Source organism: Oryza brachyantha, chromosome 5, assembly GCF_000231095.2.
Source record: "Oryza brachyantha chromosome 5, ObraRS2, whole genome shotgun sequence".
Lineage (NCBI taxonomy): Eukaryota > Viridiplantae > Streptophyta > Magnoliopsida > Poales > Poaceae > Oryza > Oryza brachyantha.
In genome coordinates, this window is record NC_023167.2 from 2612839 (window position 1) to 2632160 (window position 19322).

General features: G+C 37.2%; 1 protein-coding gene across 1 annotated transcript; it reads right to left on the reverse strand.

Moving 5' to 3' along the window:
* Window positions 1-1955: 1955 nt before the first annotated feature.
* LOC102720523 (GDSL esterase/lipase At1g09390-like) lies at window positions 1956-8073 on the reverse strand. The gene is made up of 5 exons (XM_040524528.1): window positions 7533-8073; window positions 3446-3631; window positions 3161-3315; window positions 2732-3002; window positions 1956-2524 (listed from the first exon to the last, which is right to left on the reverse strand). The coding sequence occupies exons 1-5, from the start codon at window positions 8017-8019 to the stop codon at window positions 2262-2264; spliced, it is 1362 nt and encodes a 453-aa protein (XP_040380462.1). The 5' UTR covers window positions 8020-8073; the 3' UTR covers window positions 1956-2261.
* Window positions 8074-19322: the final 11249 nt, after the last annotated feature.

Sequence of the window (19322 nt, forward strand, 5' to 3'; positions counted from 1 at the left end):
TTAATAGCAATGACGTTGACTTTTGGCGCACGTTTGATCATTCGTTTTATTTAAAAAACTTATATGGTTGTTGTTTATTTTATTGTGATTGGATTTATTACCAAATATATTTTAATTATAACTTACATTTTCACATATTTGCACAGTTTTTAAATAATAAAAATAATCAAACGCGCGTAGAGAAGTCAATGAAGTCATCGACTAGTATTAAAATTTGAAAAATTGATTGTTGTTTTAGTTTAGGACTAAGATCATGAGGTTAATTAATTACTATTAAGGTACCATAATTGGAGGAGGTAGATGATGTTGACGCAGCTGAAGTGACTGCGGTATGGCTCGGATTTGGACATTTTCAAATTCAGGGGAAGAAGAGGGACTAAACAAATGCATTAACAGATAAATAGTCCAACATGGATTATACTAATGGTGATTATCACCGAGCCAAAATTAAATAATGTTTGGTGATTATCACCGAGCCCAAAATTAAATAACGTTCGTCTCAGAGCTGTCCTATTGATATTTTTGCCAATTTAAGGGAAATTTGCAGAATCAAACAAAAGGAAAAAAATATTAGTTTATCCACTGTTCTTGTATTGTGATGTTTGTAGTATGAGGTTGTGGCACACCAACCATAACTGTAGCAGTGTATGGCATCTTAATATGACAGTGATATGCATTATAGTGATGTATGTATATGAAACCAGCTGTTAAGGTTGAAAAGGTTTACCACCTTTAGCATGATCACATGGCATGTTCTGTGTTTAGCAGGTTTTAATTAAGTAAATCAAGCTAAAAAGGCACCATCCCATATAGTAATTGTCCAAATTTGCCTCCATGGATAATTTTCAGAGAACTTTTAATGGGATTGAACTGATTTCTACTAAAATTATGTAAAATTCATATATATGAAAGGAACAGTCCATGCAAACAAAGCAAATGTCAAATGATTTTTCTTGAACAGTGGATAGCAAATGCTGGGCATGATTGGATGAGAACCAAGCAATCTTTTAAGATCAGTACAAGGAAGTATTTGTTCAGTGCAATGGCAAAGCTGTGATTTTCTTGCAACTTGAGATCCATTTTGCTTTTTTTTTGATCAAAGTGAGGACCAACCAAATCAAGTACCAGAGAGTTCTTGCCTGAAACGTGGCCAGCTTGGTCCAGACTCCATGTACTACTAGTACTCTATACGGTTAAATCTGAAACTTGGATGCATCTCCCTGTATTCATTTCTTTATTTATTGTCAGTAGAGTACAGCTAGTTACTTTATTGTTTGTCTCTATGTTTGAATTGTGATAAAATATTTAGGGCCGGTTTATTTTCTAAAAATTTTCGCCAAAAACATCACATCAAATTTGTGGACATCTAAATAGAGCATTAAACATAGATAAAACGTAAAACTAATTATACAGTTATGTGAGAAATAGTGAGACGAATCTTTTAAGCTTAATTAGTTGATGATTAGCCATAGATGCTACGGTAACCCATATGTCCTAATTACGGATTAATTAGGCTCAAAAGATTCGTCTCACGGTTTCTAGCCGAGCCGTTAAATTCGTTTTTTCATTCGTATTCAAAAACTCTTTCGACATTCGGTTAAACGTCTAATATATGACATCCAAAAACTTTTATTTCCCCAACTAAACACCCCTTAGTTCATTGGCATTTTCTATTTTTGTTTGAATGTACCATACTCACAGCAATGATTTTTTTTTTCATTTCATACACCTTTTTAATATTTATTTTTTAAACAGGTCATGCCAAAATTTATATCAAATCTGCGATACGCTGTTTAACCACGTTATCCTGCCCGACGAGGCGAGATAACGCTAACACCTCATTTTTGTTCACGCCAGTGTTATAGGAGTCAAACAGTGTATTTTTAAAAATAAGTTTTTGGATAATTTATTTTCAAAAATAAATATTAAAGGTGCGAGACATAAAAAAATCCACAGCAATGGGGAGATTAATTCTAATTTAATTTTGTAGATTCATCTCTATTTATTTTATTAAAATTAAGGAAAAAGAATTATACATAGCACTAAGCCACCAACACATTCATGGCTGAATGTATCAACTCCCTAGGATATGCTCATATGCACACACATCAATTGTACAAAAAAAAAAGTTGAAAAATTTCAGATTCTGCTCTTCCTCAAATCACCATAAGGATCTCAAATGAATTCCCTTCTGATGGTCAGATTTGTCAGTAATTTCGCCTTCACCATTTATCTTGGGCCAACCAAATTAATCTGAATGTTCATAACCGTGAATTTTTTGTTTTCTTAGGCTTGACAACGGTGGTGGTCAACTTGATCCTAGGAATGGAGAACTCGCCACTTATCACTTTAGAGGCAACAATTTCGTTTGCTGCATCGGTGAAGTGGACTCCATCCCAGCTGATGAACTTCTCATCAAGCTTACACATGTACTTGTCATCAGTCACACTGCAGCTAATCTTTGGATCATAGTTGTAAGGGGGGCCTCCATGTCCACAGCATGTCATCAATGGCTTCTTAATCCCTGCAGAAGAATTTTATAAGATGTACAATGTTAGATATATTTTGATCCAAGAGGTTGCTTGAACTGACAAACAATGTTGATTATAGACCAGTCATTGTTTTGAAAACATGTAGTTTTCAGAATGTCAAAATCAGATATTTTTATAGGTAAACATGTCTCCTTTTAGTTGCAGAATGTTTGGCTCACAGAATTGACAGGTTAACTTACCGTATTTCGTGTGATTGGCAACAAGATCATACTTGATGGCGAACATGTCCACAAACACAATTATCGAATCTGTGAATTCCAAGCGCAAATCATCACAGGTTTCGCTCAGTAATTCGTTGAACTTCTTGGCAACATTGTTGATTTTTGTGATGCAACCATGCTCGTCGAGACCACCGTCATCATCCTTGCGCGTAGCAAGCTTCTGTGGTAGGCAACCCAATGCACCCGTTCCATGTATCCAAAACTTTCTCGCGTCATTCTTATGCAAAGTCTGCAGTTTGGCAAGGATTCAATAGTCATTTCAATGAATCTCAACTGGCTCTTCAGAATTTAATTGTTAAAAGGAAAGTTCAGATGAAAATCTGTGCTATTTACTGAGAACATTTTATCAACTGTGCTAATATTTATTGACTTGAACCACATATATACCTTAATGGCCTTTTTGATTTCAGCAACTATGGCAGGAAGTTTTGGAAGAATTTCATGGTAGGGCAAGTGGAGAACGCCCATTAAATCATTATGCCCTATGTCCATGGTATAGAGGGCATTTTCAAACCCTTTGCTATCAATTGGGGCAACCTCACCTGGATGACATTCACCAGAAGCAACAACTTTGTCAGTCCAAACAAAAATGCAAAGTTGGAAAGCCGATTAATCACATAAAAAAGGAAAATCTTTACTGAGAACAATTTGTACACCAAACAAAGATCAAACCTCTTTCGATGGACTCCAGACATCTCTCCTTGAAAAACACGAACTGATCAAGCTGCACATCGAGCGAAAATGTGGTTTCCCCTGGTGTCGCTGTCGAGCCCGCGATTGCGAAATTTACTCCATTGCTGTATTCTGATCCCAGCGGCCTCATGAACGGGCTGAGGTGGTGTGTGTTCAAGCTCTCACCTGAAGAACAATGTCATAGGGGACACACCATCAGAAAGTTCAGACAACCAAAAGTACATTCTGCCAATGGTTTGTTTGCACTTTCAGTTAAAGAAAAGTAAGAACTGGCAAAAAAGATAGTAGGCAGCACATGCGTGCATGGATGCAAATGCACAATATTCCAATAGTGATTTACACCTCACTTATGCTAAAAAACAAGGTGGTCCTGAAGAAACAAGGTTCCATCTTGAGCAATCCAGCTGAGCTGTTGAGTGAGATGCACTTGAGAACTACAGGATCCTGTACTGTTGACCACTATATTTATTTGTAGTAATCTGAAAGGCAACACACCATGATCGAGAGGTCATGTCGCATTCGGCTTACTAATTCAAGTTTCATCCAAAGGTAGTAGCAAAGCATATGAATAACAAGATTTTTTTTCCTTTCCCCAAAAAGGTCTGTTTTATGTAACAACTCTTCGTTTTTCTCATTTATAATATACAGCCAAAACTGTACACAATTATTAGTACTCCATGGTAGAAGTAGGTACAGTGCTAACATGGGGGCGAAAACTAAAGATGGTTAGCTCATGAATTCCTCCACGGCAGCAAAATCACAAGGGGAAAAAAAACTGGACAACCAATGAGAAACTTGATGATATATGGCCAGGTGTGTGCTCAGCATGGTTCTATTATCTCGATGTAATCGTTTGAAATCAATAAATTTTCCTTTATTTACAAAAGGAGAAACTTGACGTCGAATAATTAAAAAGAAAGTATGAGCGTGCCGAAAACCATACACCCCTACCACTGCGCTAGCAACTGTATGCCAATCACAAAGAACACGAATAGATCGATACTTCTGATGGATAAAGCATGGAGAAAAAGAATGTTTCCGTGGAGGGAATTGAGTGCTCATGGAAGGGAAGAGATACCAGAATAGCGTGTTGAGCTGAGCACAAAATCTCTTTGAAAACTTGTGGCTCCAGTCCACTAACATATCTATTCCAAATGAAACATCTCTAGCTAGCATGTAACAGTGAAGCGGTAGTTGAGCGAGAATGGCCAATTAATAATGTCAGTGACTGAGTGAGAGCCTGAAGCCGGTGGCAACTGGCAGTTCTTGGCATGTGATGCAGGCAATTAATTCCTCCATTTCTAGAAGGATGGAAGAGGAAGTGATGAAGAAATTCTCTTCTGGGATTTATGGGGAAGTAGGGCATGAGAATATCAGACAGGAGGGATCAGACAGCGACCAGTGGAAGCAGTGACCACACTTGGATTGTTGGCCCATGTACTAATTAATCATGTAGGAGTATAGGAGACGACACAGAGAGTTAGGTTCAAGTCTCATTCTTTCCTCCTTCCGTTCCCTTGTGCTGATCTGTGACAACTTCCCAATGCAGAATCCTAGGAATTCATGATAAAAATCTAGTATGAAAGAAGAAATTGTCTTTTTACGAAATTCACCAAATCTTTGGATGAGGTTAAGTCTGAATAACCTTTGGCAATGAGAGGCGAATACTATACCCTTCACCAAACAGATTGGAGAACCTACTGCTACGCATGAACCTACCACACGGTGTAAGCTTAGCGTTTTAAGCAGGCAATGCTTTGTACTACACTCACATCCCAAAGAAAATGTCAGTGTGAAGCTCTAGCAGCCAACAAGGACCTGAAAAGAATGGCACATTTGGCATGTGCAGGATAAACAAAGAGGAGTTGGTGAGAGAGACCCTCGTTACAACTGCTCTTAACCTTGGTCCTTGCTGGTCTGCATGGGAAAATATATACTCCAAAATACTAGTATCTAGTAGGAGCACATCTTAAAGTAAACTACTCCAAAACAGCACTACTACCACAGTATAAGAGTACATGCCATTGGCCAAGCAAATACCACACTAGTTAGTAGTTCATTTGATTCCAAAGAAGAAGCAATACATATCTCTTGTTCCTTAAACACATGCATGATTTTTATAGATTCATATAATCTATTCTACTGCTCATATAGACATAATACCACATAGGTCTACATGTCGATAAACATTACTGTAGAAACAGTATAGAAGAGGATCTTATTCTGGATTTTATAAATAATAGTTCAATTTTCCTAAATGCTCTGGCACACTATATTTTATTCGTCCCAAAATAATTTTATACTTCTAGTTCAAATTAAAAAATATTCTAAAACAAAGAAAATATTACTCCTTTCATTATAAAATAACTTTATCTTCAAATTAGAAAGCTATTTTAACATAAAAAATTGACTGAGGTAGATAAACACATCCCACGGTACATGCTCCCAAGAAGGCGAGGGTAGCAAGGACCGGGTCAACACGTGACGGCTGCCACCTGGCAGCTATACTCCTCCACGCGTGCCACGTGCGACGAGCGGGCGGACGAGCTGTCTCCGTCGTGCGATCCAGCACTCCGCACCGTGCTTTCCATCTCATCCGTTAGTTAACTCCTCTGCCCTTTTCCCATCTTTCTTTTCCTTTTTTTTTTCTTTTTTTTTTCTTTGCTTAGAGAAAACTCCACATCCCTTTTTTCATTCTTTAAGAAAATAAAAGAGGACGAGACTACGAACCAACCGCGGCGTCGCCATCGTTTGACGTACGAGGACGCTTCGAAATTGTGCAAAAGAATAAATATTCACCCTCCTTTTTCCTAAGAGTCTGATTTTTTTTAAAAAAAACTAAAAGATATATTAGAAAACAAATAATTTATAAATAAAATTTTTAATATACATGTTTTTAGTAATTAAAAAACAAACGCTGAAAAAAATAGATGAAGAAAACTCAAAATTAACTCTAATTTTTTAAAATTAAACTTTAATATATATATACATAAATATAAGCAAGATAATGGCGGCAGATGAAGTTGTTCTGAAGCATTGAAGTCTGAACTGAGAAAAAGGACGTTCAACCATGCAAGTGAACGAACAGAGTACACTAATCTCCAATACTTGGTTGGTGCCAAAAATGAAGAAATCTTTTCAAATTTGCACGTACCAATAGCTGCCATAGTCAACATTTCTAACAAAATTGAGTCAGGACCAATCCTAAATTTGGTTGGTTGTGCCTTACGACTCGTCCATTATCGGCCCCCAGAAAAATATTGATAATCAACCTAACCCAACTTTGTATCTGCTCGATATAGCGAAATCGCACCGTCCATGAATTCAAGATCCTTACATAAAACAAGATTTTTCACATAAATAAACTGGTTCGCACAAATATAATTTTTTAGATTTTCTTTGTTCGAATTTTCAGCGAGAGTGCAGCTTAGTCGAAATGCTGAGAAAGTGTGCCACCTTGAGACACGTTCGAAAGAAAAGTACTACGTATATGATCGAAAATCTCCCTAGAGTCTCTTTGTAACGATTTGGTTTTGCAGGAAACAGTTTATTTTTCTAAAATTCTTATGAAATTCCTCAACTGAACAGGCCCTAAAAATGAAATTTAAACTCTCCTACTTTTGACAAAAGTAGCTGTTATATAGGTTTAAATTGTACTTAGTAAGTCTCATTGTTTCGTTTAAATTAAATATAATTGAAACGATTTATTAAAGTTTTTAAAAATATAAGAAAAACATACGAAAAAAAACTTAAAATAAATTTTAAAAGTTTAAATTTTGATTTATATTCACGGGCAGTAAAATGATGGAGACTTACGTAAGCTATGACAATGAAACAGAATTCCAAGCCGGTCAATATCACGCTAGGTACAAAAAAATTTGCAAAAATTAGATTTAAATCCCAACGCATCGAAGCTTAAACGCTAATCAAAACAGAGCGCGACTAATAATCCAAAATAAATATTATGTTCTTAGAAGGAGACTAAGATTAAGATTAAGGTTGAGATCAGCAATGGAGATGGAGCGGGATTGAGGAGGAGGAGAAGGAAGCGATCGGTGGGACTCACAGATGAAGTCGAGGATGACGCGGCCGTCGGAGAGCCTCCCGGTGGGGTGGTGGAAGTAGGCGCGCCCCTCCGGCGGCGCGATGTGGATCCCCATCACCGCCGCCACCCCGCCGGTGTCGGAGTTGGAGTCGCCGAAGTTGATCACCACCACCCCGGGCTCCGCCTTCTTCTTCTTCTTCTCGTCCCCCTCCTCGTCCTCCCCGCTCCACACGTGCACGCGCTTGCCCCGCGCCTCCCCGCCTCCAGGAGCAGCAGCCGCCGCGGCGCCGGCGCCGGCGGCAGACCGGACGGCCCCGCCGCCGTCGACGCCGGCGACGGTGGGGGGAGTCGTCGCGGGGGCAGGCATGTAGCGGAGCGTGGCGAGCACGACGGCCGCCGCGACGGCGCCCATCACGCAGTAGTACTGCAGCCGGAGCAGGCCCGTCCGCTTCATCACCCCGGCGGCGCCGCCGCCCCCGCCGCCGCCGTTCATCGTCGCGCTCGCCATGGCTGGGGCTTGCTTAATTTGCCCGTGGATGGAATGCGCCCCCGTCCTCCTAATGATGCTTGTGACAGCGATTATTTATATAATACAGACTGCAGGTGCATGTGTCACAAGCACTTTTTGCTTGAGTTTCAAACAATGTGTTAGATGAGTTGGTGTGTTTGCAATTTTATACTCCATCGTTTTATAAAATGAAGTTATCTCTTCTGGTCTAGATTGATAGCAGTAGGTGTCTTATTTTTAATAATTATTCAATATGTTTCACGTTATAAGATTTTTTCTTATATAGATTTATTTATACACTAATAAAACTAAATATATATACAAAATATATACATTGATATATAGATAAATCTAAGTAAACATAAAAAAACTTATAATATGGAACGGAACGAGCACATTTTAAAACTGATAAAGTATGTTTCTTGCTTTTTTTGGGCTATCCATTCTCTATCTTTTCTTTTAGTATGATAATAACATCAACAATAATACAAATATTTAGTCTATTTGTTTCTTAAAGTTAGTGCGTGGTGTTTGATGCCATTATTTTATAATATATGTAATTTTTTCTTGAAAGGCAGATGTTATAAACTTATATATATATATATATATATATATATATATATATATATATGGATTTGACCAAATTGAGTATTACTGTGCATAAGAGTAGCGCTCTGTGTGATGATTATATATAAACTGGAGCGTGGTGACTATATATAATCTGTGTAGACTTCACCAAATTCTTATATATTGAAATGCGCGTGTATTAAATTACGTATAAACACATGCATGTATGTATGAGTAGTAGAATATAAATTCTGGTAGAGGTAGGTGATAATATGAGCCTGTAGGCACGCCCAACTCTACCACCGTCACTTTCCATTGTCATGTCAGGTTTAATCATTCTTGTTAATAAGATAATTAATCAACTGATTAGAGATGCGCAATAATGACGGTGAGTAATCGATGGGATGAATCAAAGGTGGTCATGGTTTAGCTTTTTGGCCGAAAAAAATGAAACGATATATTCATAAAAAAATAAGTAAATAAAACTTTTGTACGCGTGTTTTTAGCAATCTAAAAAATATCTAAAAAAGAGTGAGCAACGCTTCGGTGCATTTATGGTAGTATTATACTGCCTGTGCCTGTAGAACTAATCTCGTCCATGGATTTAAAAGGATATTTTGGTACTTTGATTTTATATTTGATTTGTTTTTATTAATTATTATATCACTTCGAATATTCTCCTAGTCTAGGTCTGCATCGTTTATTCTCTATCTCGAATCTGCATCGTCCAGAGAAGGGATCGATCGGAGGAAAATAGGATCGACCAGGTCGGAGGGGTAAAGGACGGAGCAAGAGATGGGATCGATCGGCGCTCGAAACATCTTCAGTGCCATCTTCGCAGCGAGCAAACGAAGGCGGCGAGGTGTGCCGGGAGGCCAGCCAGGGACAGAAGATCGGCATTGACATGCACGAGCTGGAGAGAATCCATGCCGGCCACCTACTGAATCCTGGAATAGAGATGCAGGTTGAGACTCAGGAATCAAGAGAGGAGCCCAGCAAGCCCGCGTACTATCACAGAAAAAGGACGAAATTGCCCTTATCAAAATTCTACTACATCTAAAGTTATTGGTAGTATAATTTAATCACAGTCGTACGATAAAAATGTTAGAGATATATAGATACATACGGTTAAAGATAACGGAGTCCAATAGAAACTCTAGAGATAAAAGATAAAATCCTAGAGAGGTACGATAGAATATTTATTCTATACTTCAAGTTTTTATCTTCTATGTACTCTATAAATATACCCATGAGGGTCAGTGTAATAAACAACCGAATACAACAGATCACAACAGATAATCGATTTCTCTCCCATCCAATATTTTCCACAAAAAACAGATCAGTGGCCTAAATTAAATTATATTACAAGTAAAATGCACTAGAGTCGGCCAAAAAAGAGTATGATAAAAAAAATAACTCTAAAATCAACTCTATGCTCTATGTTTTAAATTTTGTGTTATAACTATAGGAAAAACCTGCAGAGCATTGGACACATAAAGGGTGGTGGTGCTTCTGCTTTAGTTGTTGCCGTCGTCGTCGTTGAGATGTGTGTGTGTGTTTGGTGCAGCGTTGGTATCCATGGACATGGAAAGGAGGCTGACATATGCGTGGACGGACCTGGCCGGCGAGCGAGATGGCCGGAACAACCGCAACGGCGACGCCGCATCCGCCGGCCGGTCGCGCGACGCACTCACCTACCTCAGGCATGGCGCGAGCTCGAGTGGATCGTCGATGCAGCTCCCCAGAGAGGGGAAAGAGAATAAACATGCGGTCTTTTCTTGTTTATGTAAAATTAATTTTTTTTAACTTTAAATTTGGATGTACGGTTTTTATAAAAGATATTTTTAATTTAATTTTTATATTATTAAGAATATATATATACAAGTTTTATTGAGAAATTATTTATCGTTTGCAATGCCGCATGGAACCAGATAATCACCCTGAAACAAAAGAAAACTATTTTTTTTCTGGTTGTTCGGTGGGTGGGGTCGCTGGTATGGCGGCAACCGCAATTTGGCGATGCAACAAAAAAACGGAGATGGAAGCAACGGAGGCCTTGCTTATAAGTGTTTTTTTGTTTTTTTTTGAACTTTTTATTTTTATTTTAAATCTAAACTACTGTGGCTTTAATTTTTAGATATGAACGGTTTGACCTTAAGAAGTGTGTATAGTCATATTATTATGCCACACTAGTCCAACTGATATGACCCAATAATATTGCAGCGACTATTTTTTTATCGGGTGACATGTCCAAAAAATTACTGTATGAAAATATTTATAAAATAAAAAATCTAGGTGAATTTTTTGTTTTGTGGGCTAGCAAGTTTGGAATACGTTGAATTCGTAGTTTACTGGCAGAGAGATTTTTTTTTTGGCTTTTTATTCATGTGCGTATGGCAAATTGGCTATACGAGTGCCCAGCGTGTGTTACAGTACTGTCTGGGGCAGGAGGGCTTGGTGGTGGTATATTTGCAAATGAAAAATAATTTATGAATAAAATTTTTATATACTATTCTTAGCGATCTAAAAAGACAATGCTGGAAAAATAAATTTGGTGAAAAAAAACCCAAAATCAACTCTAAGAAAATCTAAATTTTAGCTTATAAGCACATATAGAAGCGAAAATATGGGAGATAAGCATTCAAATGTAACTTTAGTAATTTTTTTTGTTGCAAAAGCGAATTACAGCTCGAGTCACCTTTTATTGTTATAGCTATAAGTTTGTTTTGGATCATCCTAAAACCAATATTTTTATGATAAGAAAATTTGGTTAATGTTGTATTTAAGGCACCACTAATACTATTTCTAGAACGCATCAACGGCCTCAAACGCATCAGTTTTGGCTCACAGACGAACTCCCACATCTATACATGACATATTTTTACCAGTTGGAGGGCTATTTTTTGTCCAAACTACGAATATCATAAATTACTTAGTCCAATATGAACATATTAATTTAAGTGTGTTCCAAAGTAAAACTACGGCAAAAAGGTGGTCTAAACTGCAATTCACTAAAAAAAAACCCTGTGGTCAGTAGACTGTAGCATTTTGTAAGAGCACTTGAGGAAAATCTACGTATACTCCGTCTTGTCCTAAATATAATATAAGTTCTTTGAGCCTTCTTAATTCTAGCTAGATCGTTTTAGATTTTTCTTGGCAGCTTTTAAAATGTTCTTCCCTGTTTACCCTAGGTAAATAAATGATGTCTCTCTTACAAACAAAGCGGCAATGCAATAGAACGACAGCAAAGGTAATCTGATTGGTTTCTTAATTTTGGTGCCCAAGGGCCTCATAATTAGGGGTGTTAACGGAGCGGAGTCGGACCGATAGTTGTCATGTTATATCCTAAACCATAATTTTTAAATGGATGTGGATGTGGATGTTTTCGGATACGGATACGGATACGGATGCGGATTGTTACGGATGTTGGAAATAGTGCGGAGTCGGTGCGAAGTCGGCTCGGAAACAGATTATTATAACCGGATGTGGTATGTACATGTAATCAATACATTGTCATTCAATATTAGATGAAAAATACTTGGGCTATTGATGGGCTTTTCATCGAGTGCTTTGTGGGCTAAAAAACTCGGATTATCCGCTAAAATGACTATCAGATAATTCGATAAAAAATCAGATAATCCGCATCCACCAGATATTAACAATATCACATCCGTATCCGAATCCGCAACTCACTATTCGAATCCGACTCCGTATCCGCCGGAGAGTTGCAAACCTCTACCACATCCTCAATCCGAGCAGATTCGGATCGGATCGGATCGGATATTATCTGACCCGTTAACACCCCTACTCATAATTTGATAACTTATACAAGCATATGCCACAATTTGAATCTTAGAGTTTAATTTTGGATTTGATTTTAAGGCTTTTCATCATAGGTTATTTTATATATTTCTATATAGAATAAAAAGAACATGTATGTAAAAATTTTACTCATAGATAATTTTTTTATTGCCAACATGTTATTTCTTATTTCTCTTATGTTTATTATAAGCTAAACAATAAGCCTATAAGTCTAAAACGACATATGTGGGACCAAAGGGAGTATAATTATCGTACCTCCAAATTAATACCAGCTCTATTCTAAAATATAAATATTTTTAGTTTGTTTAGCATAGACTAATGAGATATCTAAAGATTTCTTTCTGGTCACTTTAGTATTCTATTTTATGAATTTTGAATTTGACTAGATTTCTTTTCTAAGCATCTGATTGGTTCTGGAATCATTGGAATGATTGAAATTATGAAAATTAATACATAAATATTAATATTATTCTATAAAATTAATTTAAATCTTAGAAATATTTATATTTTAGAACAGACAGAGTACTGTACACATGCACGATCAAGTATTAGGGCCTCTTTGTTTTGAAGACCATAGGAAATACTTGTTCCTTTGGAATAAACATTATTTATGCATTCAAAGAGAAAATTCCCATAGAAATCATGTACCTATCCTGTAAAATATACTAATTCCATAGAAATACGAATATCCACTCCATCCTCTTTATTTAGTTCATTGAACATAAAATTCATATGTTTCAATCATTTGTTTTGTATGTGCGTTCCTACGATATTACTATATTTTCATATCCCTATAGTTTAAAAATCATGCGAAACGAAGAGGACTTAAAGTACAAGTTGAACCACATATATGTCCATATCCAAAATACATGTTTTCACTAAGCAAGTATCATAATGGTGTTCAGCGGCGGATCTACACATGAGAGCGGCGAGGCTCGAGCCCCCGCTACCCCCGTTAAAATTATTGGAGTCCCCATAATAACTCTTTCTAAAATTTATAGTAAAGATCAATAGAAAGAGGGGGTGAAACTTCATCTAAATTATTCAGATCTCTCTAATTTCATTGGCTAATTCGTCACTGATGGTGTTGCCGACTGTACCAAAACAAAGAACTACTAATACGGTTACGAGAACCACCGTTGGGACGTCGGTTACACGGCCTACCTGAGTAGCTGCATGTCGGCGATTCTAACGGTGGACACTGTACACAAAGGAAGCTACACAGAAGGAGCAGCAGCAGCCAAATGCGATAATGCCAAAAGCAAAAGAAACGCCGTGTGATTACCAGCGCTACGTACCTAAAGCATGCAGCAAATATATTGCTTCTGCAGACAAAACATCCAATCATGCAGATATATGATGAGATTACAGAAGGCCACGGATGTGTTATCATCTGCACTAAAAAGTAATGTGTTATCATGGAAATGGTGCCAGTGGCAACGAGCATATAAACATGTTTCTTACGGTTCCATGTTTTCGTTTATATTAACCATAAGCGAAATAACTTATTAATAATTAAAAAACATGTGAGTAAAACTTATATATACCCGCATTGAGTAAATAAAACCATGATAAAAAAACCTAAAGTTTAACTTCATATTTAAGCTTTGAAATTTAAATATAGCTCACTTGCAGAAGACAAACAAAACGAGCCGTTCCTTTCAGATCCACCAAACAATGCAGTTTGTCAATGTAAATGGCAACCAAGTTGGTAGTTAGTATTACATTTTGCAGTACTTAAGGAGTGGTTAGCAAGCAGATGGCTGACGATGACACATAGCTGTGTATCTAATGGAGTTGGTACATGGTAATGTGGTAACAGCAAGCAGACTAATTGCCAGATCTGATGCAAACAAGTCAGCAGGTTAGACTATAAAAGTACCAGGTGTGGCAAATTAAAATCATCTAGGTCAGGTACAAGGTTGGGTGCTTGGATACATACATGTCATGTATTGAAATACATATAATTAAATCAGTAATCACAAACTGCCAGATGATCTTCAGGTACGGTCCATGAAAAACATCACTTGGTTGTTGGTGGTTCAATCCAGGAAACAAGAAATGAAAGCAACAAGTGAAAGAGAAATGCAGCTAGGGTTCATGGGATCCAGGGGAAGACTGCAATTTTCTTATCCTATGGCAAATGCCCAACCAAACACCCCTGTTCTGGAAGCCTGTCCTACTGGATTTCAAATTGAAACCCCAATGTTAAGTGATCAAGATCGATACGAATATGCTGATTATTTGAATGCAAGATGTCAAAAATTGAACTTTTGGGTGGAGTTTCGTCACGAGACACAGGTTTGACAAGTAATTTCAACTGCAAAATATGTTTAAAACCCCATAAACTATATAATTTCTGATAATAATAACTTAAAAGCGACACTTGTTAGTCAACCGTTTGAAAAAAAAACTGAATTCGTCAATTGAATTTATTATAGGTTGGACTAAAATCGAGCAATAACAAAAGAAATATATCAAACAAAGTATAGTCTGTGGACATGTATAAAACTTGAAGAAAATCTAATGAAAAAAAATGATTGATAGATGAAAATTTTTAAGCGATTAACAAATAGCAAACCTGCAATTTAACCCCCCATAATTTGGGTGGAATAGTGCATGGCACAAGGCCCAAGTAAACTGATAGGCTGCACTATGCTCTTGTGCACGGCGATCGCTTTGGGCTGGTCAATGACGAGCCTTTGGGCTTGGGTGGGCTGCACATCTGAACTGCTTTTGATCGTGGCCCAAGGCCTTGTCTGCCACGGCCTAGTGCTGAATTGGATTCTTGTCAGCTACTGGATTGATTGCAGAATGCTGTCAGCCTCTTCTTTTGATGTCATTGCATATATGTGTTTCTAACGGGATTTTAATTAAACAATAATATTATTAATATATTATAGATATTGCATTTTATTTATTGTATATATTTGTTATTGATATGTGATCTCTTTGATTTTACATTTTACATTTTTTTTCTTCCAAAAATAAATAGGTTGTTTGGGTAGTTGATATGTGGATTCTCTAGTTCCTCAGGGTGATCATCCCGGGTGAACAAGAATTGGGGATCGGATGCGGGCACACCATGTTGTTTGTTTATTAAAAAAATAGAGTTGTCGCTAGGACGATGACATATTCAGTATTTATTATTTATCATCACTGCTATTTATTTTTAAAGACTATAGATGCAAATATTCTTTAAAGCCAAAACGATTAATGGTAAATACTACCTCATCCGTCCATAAATATTTAACGCCGTTGACTTTTTATATATGTTTGACTATTCGTTATTTAATTTTTTTTGTCAAATATATAAAACTATATATATATGAAAGTATTTTTATCAATAAACAAAATGATATAAAAATAATTAATAATTATGTAAATCTTTTGAATAAGACGAGTAGTCAAACATGTATAAAAAAAGTTAACGACGTCAAACATTTAGGGATGAATGGAGTATCAAATTACTATCTGGTGTTTCCTTCCATGTCTTTCTGTCGTGGTATGCCGCAGACTAGGCGATGTGTTTTTTTTAGCATGTTTTTTTTTTCTTCAAAACAATACGCAATCATACAGGCTAGGGTCGGAGGTCACCGTCGTTGAATTTGCCCGTGACATTGTCCATCAATGGATGGAGAGATTAGGAAGCAGTTCCAGCGTATGTTGGAGAAACAGAAAATGAAGTTCATGCTTAAGACAAAGCTGAGTATTCTTGAATGTGATATTGTTCTTGTATCTGCTGGAAGAGTCCCATACACTGCTGGTCTTGGATTGGATTTCCATTGGTGTTGAGACTGATAAGGGTGGGAGAGCCCTTGTGGACAAGCGCTTTTATGACAAATGTTAAGGGTGTTTATGTAATTGGGGATGCGATCCCTGGACCGATGTTTGCACATAAAGCGGGTGTTTGTTTCCCTCTAAGTTTTTTTAACTCCCTGTCACATCAAATGGTTGACACTAATTCGAAGTATTAAATATAGATTATTAATAAAATCCACCTCATACTCTGGACTATTTCGTGAGACGAATCTATTAAACCTAATTAGTCCATGATTAGTAACATTTGCTAATCATGGATTAATTAGACTTTAAAAAATGTGTTTAGTCTTTATTTATGCAATTAGTTTTGTTATCAGTGTATATTTAATACTCCTAATTAATGTCCAAACATCCGATATGACAGAAACTAAAAAAAATCCCTCGATCCAAACAACCTTGTGTTGAATTCATTGCAGGAAAAGAGGGTCATATAGATTTATGAGACCGTAACTGGTGTGATACACACAGCCAGAGATGGCTTCTGTTGGGAAGACAGAAGAACTGGTCAATGCATCAGGAGTGCCCTACAAGGTTGGGAAGTTCCCCCTATTGGCCAACAGCCGTGCGAGGGCGATCGACGATGCTGAAGGGTTGGTTAAAGAGCATTCTTAGCCGTACTTCATTTCGTTCTCCATCTTAAAAATATATTCATACTTTATTTCAGCATATAATAATACGAACATCCAATCTCAAGAAAATTAAGCAATATGTGGTCGTAAAATATTAATAAAATATATATAGAGGATGCAATATGAATAGTTTTTATTGAAGTGATAAATATGATAAGAGAATCTATTTTAGATTATCATCCAAATAGCAAGATGATCGAAATGTTCTATGGTAGTGGTCGAGAAGGAGACCGATAGAATCCACGGCGTACACGTAATGGACTCCCAATGCAGGTGAGATAATCCATGAGGCAGTACATCTAGTGAGGAACAGAACTGAGGATGTTGCATGGACATGTCATGCGAATCCAACAGTGAGCGAAGCCCTGAAGAAAGCCTGCCTACAGATCTCCCCGAAAGCGATTCACATTTAAACCATGATACAATTTCAACTGCCATCTCAGTATTGACACCCATAATGGTGCCCTTCATTATCTGGATTTGTTTTTGCCTAGTCCCAATTCAGATACTCAGTTTTCTGTGTCTTTGTTAAGACTTAATAGATGTATAATTGTTGTGCATCATGTCAAATCTGTCCATGATAACATTGCTTGTGATCTAATGCCGATGCTCAAATTATTTAATCCTACTTTAACACGGGAATGCATAAACTTCTGTTGCTTGCAGTTGCAAAGTTGTATTAACATGTCCTCAGTTCTGCCTGATTACTCATCCTGTTTGTTAACGAGAACGCAAGGACAAGGGCGACTTATTAGGATAATTTTTTGACACTTGATTTTTCTTTTTGCATTTTATTATTTCTTCCGGTTACAAGTATTTAAGGCCTCCATGACTTTTTTTTAATATTCCCGTGGAATAAAATGAAACTAAATAGTAGTGTGAAAATCCAGTTGAAAACTATCACGAATCCAAGAAATGGCTATACCAGTTTATAATATCTAAATATTGAATAGCCAAAGTGTTAACTTTGTCGTATGTCAGAACATGGATCTTGACCGAGTTTATGGTGCTCTTTTCCCTTCGAAGATTTTGGATTATCGTAACTATCCAATGATATATATGTTAAAAAGATAGCGTAATCACTTCTATATTTATTTTTCTAACAAAACACATCGTCTAGTAGTTTATAAAGCATATCCACGTATATCCAAAATTTTTCGAGGAAACAAACGAGACTCTCTAACTTCATGACTCGATTTTGTTTGACTAAATCATACAAGAAAATATATCATCTAAAATCTTTCAAGGAAACAAACATGCATATCTCCAACTTTGTATGAGTTGAACCATACGTGGAAAATTTTAGCTCTCCTATTATACTTGAGGCCCAAGTTGGATTAACAGAAAGATTATAGAACACCATTCCGTCTGGATGAAATTCCTTATTTTCATTTCTTACGTGCTTGTCAAATCCCACTGACTTTCTCTATGTGACTTCACCCCCACCGGTGTCTTCTTGCTTAATGCTTAGTCTCTCTATCTTCACTGCTTCTTCCTGCCTCCCTATCGAGCACTTCTTCCCTCCCGTTTTGCCTACGTGTGCCCCTCCTCCTTCATCACTGGCTCCCTCTCATCCCTCATCCTCCATTAGTTCCCTTAGCTCCTTGGTCCGAGGAGTCTTATGCCATGGACATGTTGGGATCTAGAGACCTAGGTTTTCTTTGTCATTGGTTCCAATCCAATATGCATTGGTACAAGGATGTTGGATGGAGGAGGATGGTGTATGAAAAGATCAATGGAAGTGATAGATCTAAAGCTTTGATTGGTAGACAAAGTGAATGTGGTGGTTCATATGCCCCGCTCCTTGCTAGCCCATTGTGATGCTCGTGTGCAGGGACGATGTGCAGTGTATTATCCTAGGCTGTTACCCAAATCTGAAGTATTAAAGTATCACGATTGATACCCGCAGATATCATGTTTAGTACCTTTAGAAACCAACCGATACCATAGGTACCATCTGATATCTGCCGGTACTAAGTACCGGTTACTGGATGATATCTAAAGGTTCACGAGTATCTAGTATAATATAACAGTCAATTCCCACAAGTACCAATGCCTCCTCTCCACTTATCCACTCTCTTCTCATATATTTTAAAACTCATCCGTAATAATTTTATAGGTGTTGTGTAAGGATAGGCATGGGTCGATCCGAAGGATTTAGAATCCGCTCTAGTTCAACAAAATAAACTAAGGTTTACCATAAAATAAAATTTAGTTTATTTAGTTGTACTAGAGTCGACCCAAAGATATCCGTGGGTCGACCGACGGCCATCCCTAGAGCTATCCTATTGTTGAGACCAACGTTACATGATTATATGAGGATGAAGAAGAGACACATAATAAAATATAGTCGTAATAAAATATTTTGTTTCTATGACAAAATCTCGTATTACCTGTTAAGTTAAGCCCAAAACAAAATCACACGTGTATTAAGATTCCAAATAAACCAAGCTGTCAAGAGAG